This window comes from Rhincodon typus, chromosome 40 (genome assembly GCF_021869965.1).
Source record: "Rhincodon typus isolate 14 chromosome 40, sRhiTyp1.1, whole genome shotgun sequence".
NCBI lineage: Eukaryota > Metazoa > Chordata > Chondrichthyes > Orectolobiformes > Rhincodontidae > Rhincodon > Rhincodon typus.
Window position 1 is genome coordinate 11,528,380 of NC_063371.1, and position 10,000 is coordinate 11,538,379.

Below are 10,000 nucleotides of genomic sequence, written 5' to 3' on the forward strand. Positions count from 1 at the left end.
TTAGGAAAGAGAGAACAGTTGCAGGAACATGCGCACGGTAAAGAAGATGCTTGTCAGAAATGAGAAATATCGAAAAGGAGAGATATTGTAAGGACACAAATGTGTTCAAATCAAAACGGTTACAGGCCCAAATGGGGGCAAGAGAGTTGGAGGTGGGGAAAGGGCAACAGATGCTGTGTGTTCTGCATCAGTAATCTCTGTTTGAGAAAGGTACAGGGAACAAGAGACGGGGGAGAAAGGGAAGGGAGAGAAAGGAGGGCAAAGGGGGGTAAGGGTGGAAAGGAAGTGGGGACGGGGGCAGAAAGGGAGGGAGGGAAATGGAGGGGGAGAAAGGGAGGGGGAGAGGGAGAAAGGGATGGAGAGAAAGGGAGGGAGGGAAATGGAGGGGGAGAAAGGGAGGGGGAGTGGGACAGAGAGAAAGGGAGGGAGGGAAATGGAGGGGGTGAAAGGGAAGGGGTGAGGGACGGAGAGAAAGGGAATGAGGGAAATGGAGGGGGAGAAAGGGAGGGGGAGAGTGGTAGAGGGAGAAAGGGAGTAGGGGAAAGTGTCGGGGAGATAGGAAGAGGATGGCACAGGATGATTTGTTATCAGGAACAAGGGAGATTCTCCTCCTTTGCAAAACCAATACAAGTACCTTACAGTCCTGGCAGCAGGTACCTTCAGCACATTGCACTCCCTCTCGTAGCCTGCAGGTCTGAGCATCACAGCATGGGTTCAGGCACTCCTGTGGATAGCAAAACACCAGGAAGGTTAAACACCATTGCCACACTTGGGCGACAAGACTATGAGAAACATCCATTCTCCAGCTTCTTCTCAATTGCCGTCAGCCCATTGGACTACCATACATCGTGACCACTCTCTCATTGGCTGCTTCCTCCTTGCCCCCTTTCCTCACAGGCCAATATCGTTCGGAGATTAACAAAGAGAAAGCAAATCAAGGAGTCAGGATGGAGTGAAAATCCAAGGAAGTTGATGTGTCGTTTCCACAGACTTCACAGGGGATTAAACACCAAAACAAAATATCGAATCCCTACAGTGTAGAAGCAGGCCATTTGGCCCACGCCAACCCTCCAAGACCTAACCCCGCATTTCCCATGGCTAGCCCACCTAACCTGCATATCCCCTGACACTATGGGGTAATTTAGCATGGCCAATCCACCCCAAACTGCACAGGGTTTGGGCTGTGGGAGGAAACTGGAGCAAACCCACACGGACAGGGGGAGAATATGCAAACTCCACACAGACAGTCGCCCGATGGGAGAATCGAACCCGGGTCCCTGGCACTGTGAGGTAGCAGTGCTACCACTGAGCCACCATGCCACCCTCAGATTGTTATCTGTCTCTCCCAGATCATTTTAGAATCAGGTAAACACAGAAATAAGGAACAGGAGTTGGCCATTCAGCCCTTTGAGCCTGCTGCATCATTCAATAGTACGCTGATCATCCAACTCAGTTTCCTCATACCCTTTATCTCCTTAGCCACAAGAATTATATCTCACTCCTTCTTGAAAATATTCGAAGTTTTGACCTCAGCCACTTTATATATGGCAAAGAAATCCACTGACTCCAAACTGTCTGAGTGAAGCTGTATCTCCTCATCTAAATGGCCTACCCTGTACCCTCAGACTGGAATTCCTGGTTCTGAACTGGCCAGTCATGGGGAACATCCTTCCCGTGTTGACCCCTGATTTTATCGATGGGCTCCTAGAGTGATAAAGCCAGTTTCCTACCTCCGGAGTTCCACAGTCACACTCCTCCCCTCTCTCCAGGAAGCGATTCCCGCAGATCGGCCTCGCCACAATCTCTTCCTGCTCGGGTGTATCGCGGAGGCATACCGCTGTATGGGTCAACACAAACTTCTGTAATTGCAGGTGGCTGCAGCTGCTAAACTCTGTTGGTAGAACCGAGCTGTCAGGAGGAAACGAGGGTCTCGTGTTTAATGCCGCATCCTCCAACACAACCCACCCCCTCCGTCCCAACTGCAGGGTAGCCTCACACCCAACGGGACTGTCCCTTGGAAAGCTGGGTCGGAGCTCAGAGAACAGAGGGGCTCTCTGGCCAGGAACCAGTTGGCGCGAGCGCTCCATGGAGTTGGGGCTGCATTCACCCAACAGTAGCCCTCCACTCCTCTCCATCACCATCCATCTCGCTCCTGTACAGACTCTGTCTAAATTGGTCTACCCACCCCCTCTGAAAACTGCAGGCGGGACAGAGCATTGGCGAGCGATGAAACTGGGGCAAGCTGGCTGCGTTTCGAATGGTCAGGATTTCAAAGCTGGGCAAGACCAAGAAATTTCAAAAAGGAGAATAGTTCAAGTTCAAAGGACAGAAGGGCTGGGTGGTGACTCAGGTGTGCAATTGGAGCAATTTTTCTCTCATTATTTCTCTGCAAAGGAATCCCTGCGAAAAAAGTGATGGCTGCATTGTAAAGGGAAAAAGGCTGCATTGTATGGGTGTGATGGAGTTAAAACAAAATGTCACAAAACCAGCTTTTTGTAAGGACAGAGGTTCATAACGAATGAACTGAATCATCCGGTCCATCCACCCTTCCTTCACCAGTTTCTGACGAATAGAGCTTCCTATTGGCTAAGCAGGCTCAGTGAGAAAGAAATAAAAACAAGGAATGAGAGTTGGCCATTTGGCCCCTCAAGCCTGCTCTGCTATTCAATGAGGCCATGGCCAATCTGATTTAAGCCTCAACTCTACATTCCTGCATATCCCCCTCCGTGATCAAGCCTTAAAAAATATTTTGTGACTCTGGTTATGAACTTTAGGAGAGCTACAAAGATGTGCGCTTTGTTCCCCACACTAGTTTTTTTTGGTAATATTGCCAAAGGTGCAGCAGGCAGTGAAGGAGACATACTCAATGTTGGCTTTCATAGCGAAAGCACTCGAGTATGGGAGCAGGGATGTCTTGCTGCAATTGTACAGGTCCTTGGTGAGAGACCAAACCTGGGGTATTCTGTGCAGTTTCGGTCTCCTTTTCTCAGGATGATGTTCTGGTGATTAAGAGAGTGCAAAGCATGTTCACCAGACTGGTTCCTGCAATGGCAAAACTGGATCAGTTAGGAAGGGTCACCGGACCTGAAACGTTAACTCTGTTTTCTCCTTCACAGATGCTGCCAGACCTGCTGAGCTTTTCCAGCAACTTCTGTTTTTGTTCTGGATCAGTTACAATTGTGTTCACTGAAGTTAAGAGGGGGGGGGGGGGGAGATCTCAAAGAAACCTATAAAATTCTCAGTGGATTAAACGGGGTAAACGCAGGAAGGATGTTCCCAATGAGCAGGGGACTCAGAAACAGGGCTCACAGTCTAAGGATACACAGTAGGCCATTTAGGACTGGGATGAGGACAGTGGGGAGCCTGTGGAATTCTTTGCCACAGAAAGCAGTCAAAGCCAAAACGTTGCATGTTTTCAAGGAGGAGTTAGATATAGTTCTTAGGGCCAAAGGGATTGAAGGTTAGGGGTGAAAATGGGAACAGGGGACTGAGTTGGATGATCAGCCATGGTCATATTGAATGGCAGAGTGGGCTCGAAGGGCTGAATGGCCTCCACCTGCCCCCATTTCCTATGTCGCTATATTTCGACGCAATCATCTGCGGCCTCAGTCTGGTCTTCACCCCTTCAGGGGAAATCAGTCAGACTCACCTCAGAACTGGAGACATGATGCAGGATTCAGAGTTACACATGCAAGTGTCATCGTCGTGGTTCATGCCCAGATTGTGGCCCATCTCATGCGCCATCGTCGATGCAACTCCGTGGACGTTGCTGGCATGATCCTGTGGGAGGAGGTTTGCCATTCAGCAGAGGGTACACAGTTTGATGCCATCGCCAGCGGATTTCAGACAGGTCAGACGCTGTCCCACCCTGGTTCCTATTGGGCACTTCGAAAACTGCACCCTGCTCTCCCAGACATCAGTAAACCTCCTCATCCTTGACACCAGATAATATCGCCCAGCTACACGCCTGCCCAAGTTGATCCACTGCAGAAGGCCTCGCGCCTTCTCCTGTTTTGCCTCTGGACCTGATTCCTTCCACCTTCTCTTGGCTGGCCTCTGACCTCGGGAAACTTCAGGCCATCCAGACTTTGAGTTGTCTGGTCTCCTGGCAATGTCCCAGCTCCTGTCTCACCTCTCGCTCCAGATTCTCGCTGGCCTGCATTAATGGCTCCGTTTTAAAATCCTCACCCCAGCTTGGAGACCAGTCCACGGCCCCAGCCTGACCTCGGGAAGCCGCTCCAGCCCTGCCACCCGTGGAGGCGTCGACGCTCCTCCGACTCCTGAGTTCTTCCCGTCACTCTCTGAGAGGCAGCCACTTCTGCAGCCAGAATGTGCCCTGGAAAAGTCCGCTGAACGCTTTCCCAAAATGGTCCCTGACCTCCCTGATCCGTGTTTCCACCATCTCTCTGGAACTATTCCTCAAAGTGGACTGGTCTCACATTTTGCCTGAAATATCTCACATCACACAGCTGTGACATGCATGTACCTTTCAGAGGGTAGCTCATTCCCAGTCACTATCACATTGGCAGGGGTATGATGTGACCACTACTGATTGTTCTGAACCTACTGGGGAAGGAGATCTGCCATCCTTAGCTGGTCTGGCCCTACACGTGACTCTAGGACTGCAGCAGTGTGTCTGCTGCACACAACAATGTGGTTGACTCCTAAACGCTGCCCGCCCCCCACCCCCAGGACAACAAGAGATGGACAGCGAAAACGCTCCCAGCCAGCAATGCTCTCCTCCCGTGCACAAATATTTTACAAAGTTCTCCATCACTTTCCCACTCGCCTTGTCAACTATTCAGCGACGGTGGTGACGAGAAGGATATCGGTCGTGGCTGCTAACCGAACCTGACACTTTTCGGCAGAACATCAGCATCATTGGAGGAGGCTCGAGCACTGGGTGACTCCATACACACATGTCCTCCAATCAAACAATTCCTTGGGACTTCTCTTCAACTGTGGATGGTGGTGGCATCGCTGGGCCATTCAGAGAGTTTAGTTAAACAAGGGACCCTTCTTAATTCCTTAGTCACAGGATGTGGGACTCACTGGCTAGTCACTGTGGGTCTGGAGTCACATGTGAGCCAGATCATGTTGGCATGGCTGATTTCCTTCCCTAAAGGACCTCAGTGTAGCAGATGGGCTTTCCCCCAAACAAGTGACAACCATTTCATTGTCATCACCGTGTTAGCAATTCCAGATTTTTATGGAATTCAAATTCCACTATTCCCTCTGCGGCAGGATTTGAACCTGGGTCCCCAGGACCTGACCTACGATCTCTGGATTAACAGGCTATTGACACGAGCACCAAGCCATCGTCTCCCTTACCTGGTTGATAGCACCAGAACCTCTGGTGCACATGGCACTCACTTGAGCCAGGCCGATGGTATCACCAGTGAAGTCCACGTGCCTACAACAACAGGAATGACAGAAAGACGAACTGATTCTTCGCTTCACTGCGACCACCGCGGACCTCCCCGGAAATAACACCTTGTAGTTTGGGAAAAGGGGAGCTTCCTCCATAGCCATCTCAGCTCTGGCGAGCTGCCAGTTCCCAACATAAACCCGCGCACAGGGCTTCCCCGGTCAGCCATCAAAGGAAATATTTACTCGTTGGTGTGAGGTTGGAGGGGTGGGGAGAGGGTAGATGTCGTGTATTTCCAGTGCCTGTGGTTCCCCCTATCGCAGATGGCCTCATATGTACCATGAGACATCATGTCCTCCTCCCTTCGCAAGGCCAAGGACATATCCAGAGCAGACAGGTAGGCAGTCTCTCCTTACCAGCGCTCACTTTGTCCACAGTATCTCTTAATCAGTGCTCAAACTGCGTCCTTCACCAAAGAACAGAAGCAGAAATAGGCCATTCAGCCCGTCGAATCTACACCACCTTGAAATGAGATCACGGCAGATCTAATGATCTTAAACTCCACTTTCTTGCTTTTTCTCCTTGATTAAACAAAAATTTAGTCCACGCTCATATATCTTAACAATAGAATGGACAACACGATAAAGAGCTACCTGCCTTGGTTTACTTTGTGTATCTGCAGAGGCCAGGAAAGGATAAGCAGGACTCTTCTGTTGGGCAGCAATGCTGCTTCCTAACCCTCCACAGTCAATGCTGTCCTGAGCAACAACAGAAATAAAACAGGAACTGGGAGGCTGGCTCCCAGAGGTAGCGCTGAGACTTACGTGATGAATTGGATGTTGTCATGTTCCTTTCTTGGCAGCAATTTCATTCTGCGCCACTCCAACATGTTCGTCAGAGTGCGACCAGAATCCTTTTCAACTAAGAACTGGTCGCCGTTGGACCAGATCTCCAGACCAATCAAAGCCACGTGTGTCCTCAACGGTTTGTAAAGCTGTGGGGAGAGACAGAAAGGGAAGTGTGTCTTCTCTAGAGTGGACAGAGGGACTTCGGTTGAGGATTGGTGTCTCGGTCCAAGAACGATGGGCAGTCACTGGTGCGGTCAGATGGCCAGCAACAGAAATAGCAATAAGACTGGTTCAGAGCTGCAATCAAGCATGCTGGGAATGTTGGTCAAGTGGGTTTGAACTCTGACCTCGGTTAAAACTGCAGCCGGGTCACGTAGTGAGCTGACCTGCAATCTGTGACCTGCAGTTTCCTGTTTTGATCAAACAAGGGAGGTGTCATGGTGGTATCTGCTAGACAAACTGTCACCATCTACAGGGCACGGAACGTGGCTGTTTACGACTTGGTGTAAACATTCGGGAGCTGTCTACCTGTCAACTCCATTGGCCGGGATCCAACCATGTGATCAGGGCTTCGGTCAATTCATTGGCTGAGTGCCAGAGAAGGTTCTGGAAGGACGGGCACATTTTGAGATAAAAGTTAGTGTAGGACTGGATTTTGCAGGAATGGCTGTAGTGTCCAACATTTGAAGAGGACATGGCCCAAAGTTACCTTCAGAGAGGCCAACAAACCATGAAGCAAAATCTGCTCCGAAAGCAAATCATGGCCACATCCCTCGAATCCGGGCAGTATTTGTTTTGGGCCTGACTTATCGAGTTAAAGATGGAGTTCGGGCTAAAAGTGAATTAAGTTAAAGTCAGGTGAGGTTAAATGAAGTGAATTAAAGTTGAAGTTCGAAGAAAATGCTGCAGTGAATATATCGAGTGTTGGTTACCTAAAGGGTTAAAGAAGGAAGAGCTTGTTGAATTAAAGTCTGCCTTTTCTCTGTCACACAAGGGAAGGCGACCTGGGCCATGCTTTGTCAGGAAGCAGCTGTCGTGACGGGAGAGCCTGCATTTCAAAATTCCCTCACTGGCCACCCACTGTTTCAAAAAAAGTCCCGAGGTTGTCTCATTCACTCCAAATGCAAATTTGTTCCTCTTTCTCGGTGACTCCAGAAAAGTGCAGAGCGACAGTGACAGAGGAAATGGACTCCTGCCCATTCTTTTCAGCCTCAGTGTCATTAGGACTTCTGTATTGGGCTTCCATCCAGGCATGGGGGTACTCCACCTTTGTACAAAGGTTGGCCCCTTCAGTCACATCTCAGAAGGTGACACTCCCAGCTTTGCATCCTGAACTCCTGACCCACCAAGGGGACAATTCCCGATTTGGCTGTACAATTGCTAATTTAGACCCCACTTGGGAGCAATCCAGTAACACAAGCTGAGTAGTGATTTTTGCCAAGATCTAACTTCTTATTGAAACATCTTGGTAACAGCGGTACCGTCCCCCAAAGCATCAACAATCATTAAAGAAAGCAGAAGGAACGCCTTCATCAGTGTTAGAGAATTTGGGATCCTTTAAGCGTTAACCAGAATGGGCCTCAGTGCAAGAGATGTTCACTGGATTGTGTACTAAAGAGCTGACTTCTTCTCCACTGGGGGATTGGTTCCAGTGGGGAAACTGTCGTTTGTGCTAAACTGTCAATTTACACTGAAACCTTCGTTCATCTTCTCCACCGCTGGATTCCACACGTGCCTATCGGTTTATTTAACACGCAGTGCACAAACTTCATCGGGTGAATGATTGAACCCAATCAGATCATTTCAACATTTTGGGTGTTTGCTCTTTGGATAAATGCCCACATAGGATGACTGGGCAAGACAAAAAGACTGTGTTTAAAACAAAGAAGGAACAACAGTTTCACCATTGAAATGAACAAGTGCGACAGGTTATTGAGTCATAGAGTCATACAGCTCGGAAATAGATCATTTGGTCCAACCAGTCCACGTCAACCATGCTCCCAAAATAAACTAGTCCTACCTGCCTGCACTTGGCTCATATCCCTCCAGACATTTGTTATTCATGTACTTATTCAAATATCTTTTAAATGTTGTAACTGTATCCACCTCCACCACTTCCTCAGGAAGTTCATTCCACACACAAACAACTGTATGTGTAAACAAGTTGCCCCTCATGTCTTTTTTAAATCTTTCTCCTCTCACCTTAAAAATACGCCCCCTGATCTTGAAAACCCCATCCTCAAGACACCTGCCATTCACCTTGTTTATACCCCTTATGAATTTGTAAACCTCCATAAGGCCACCCTTCAACCTCCTGTGCTCCAGTGGAAAAAGTCTCAGTCTATCCAGCCTCTCCTTATAACTCAAACTCCCGGCAACATCCTGGTAAATCTTTTCTGAGCCCTGTCCAGCTGAATAATACCCTTCCTGTAGCAGGGCAACCAGAACTGGACACACTACTCCAGAAGAGGTGTCACCAACCTCAACATAACGTCCAGCTCCTGTAATCAAAGGTCTGAGCAATGAAGGCAAGTGTGCTAAACACTTTCTTAACCACCCTGTCTATATGTGACGCAAACTTCAAAGAATTATGTTGTCGTGTATTTGTACCAAAAGTATGGGAAAACTATCAGTCCCTCACATTCTCTGTCCTGGCTGGGAAATATGTCACTGTCGCTGGGTCAAAATCCTGGGATTCACTCCCTCAGGGCATTGTGGGTCGACCTACAGCACATGGACTGCAGCGGTTCAAGAAGGCAGCTCACCCCCACCTTCTCAAGGAGCAACTAGGGACAGGGCCATAAACGTGTCTTTCCAGTGGTACCCTTTTCTCTTGGTCAGCTATGAAAGTTCAAGCAAAAGTTTTAGTCATGGAGGGGACGTCTTAATTGAAAAAAAAAATGCCAAGCACCTTAACATTTGAAGTAGCATTGAAATATCATTTGTCAGTCTGCAGAGAATCTCTACAATCTTTACATTGTACGTTAGTGCTCCAGCAGCAATGTCCAAGAGACAGGACTGAGTGATAGCTAGAAATCCGAAGCTATGTTCTCCAAGAGAGAATGCTCCCAGTCTTCAGGTGAAGCAGAGCTTGGGAGCTTTGTGATAAATGAAGGATGGATTAGTCTTTTGCAACAGAAGCTGCAAGGGAAAGGCTCAAATAAAAAATATTAGTCTGCTGCTTCTGAGAAAGAAAAGATGAGCACAATCCTTGAGCGAGGATTGCAGAAAGCACTGGAAAAAAGCAATGAAAATCAAATGTGGAAACTGTTTTAAGAAAGGTTAAACATCGATTGGAATGGGAGCAGCAGCTGTCCCATCAGTGGGAAAGCAGAAGCAGTGTCTGATGTCACTCTACAGTGACTTACCAGGTTAATATGATTCACTGCCTCAAACACCCTGTTCCTCAGTGCTTCCACGGAGCGAAAGCGTCGATACTGAAAAACAAATCAAGGGTCATAGCCATTAAACACAGCTATCTCTGTACAGTGCAGAGTGCAGGCAACTGAGCTCTGAATGCTCTATATCACTTCCTCAGTGTGGAACGGTGAGGCTGCTGCTGTGTCAGAGCTCGAACAGTACAGCACAGGAACAGGCCACTCGGCCCTCCAAGCCTGCGCCGACACATTTTGCCCTTCCATACTAAAACTATCTTCACTAACAGGATCTGTATCCCTCTATTCCCTTCCTATTCATGTATGTGTCTAGGTGCATCTTCAATGCTGCTACAGTGTCTGCTTCCTCTGGCAGCACGTTCCAGGCACTTTGTGTGAAAAACGTGCCT

The 10,000-nt window shown here is 48.6% G+C and overlaps 1 protein-coding gene across 1 annotated transcript in view; it reads right to left on the reverse strand.

Moving 5' to 3' along the window:
- Nucleotides 1–10,000, reverse strand: part of LOC109925043 (disintegrin and metalloproteinase domain-containing protein 8-like) — a 33,431-nt gene that overhangs the window by 14,646 nt on the left and 8,785 nt on the right. Inside the window, exons 2-7 of the mRNA XM_048618512.1 lie at nucleotides 9,585–9,653; nucleotides 6,193–6,362; nucleotides 5,332–5,413; nucleotides 3,650–3,780; nucleotides 1,731–1,908; nucleotides 466–724 (exon numbers count right to left, since the gene is read on the reverse strand). Coding sequence (XP_048474469.1) covers nucleotides 466–724; nucleotides 1,731–1,908; nucleotides 3,650–3,780; nucleotides 5,332–5,413; nucleotides 6,193–6,362; nucleotides 9,585–9,653 — 889 coding nt within the window. The remainder of the gene's footprint in view (nucleotides 1–465; nucleotides 725–1,730; nucleotides 1,909–3,649; nucleotides 3,781–5,331; nucleotides 5,414–6,192; nucleotides 6,363–9,584; nucleotides 9,654–10,000) is intronic.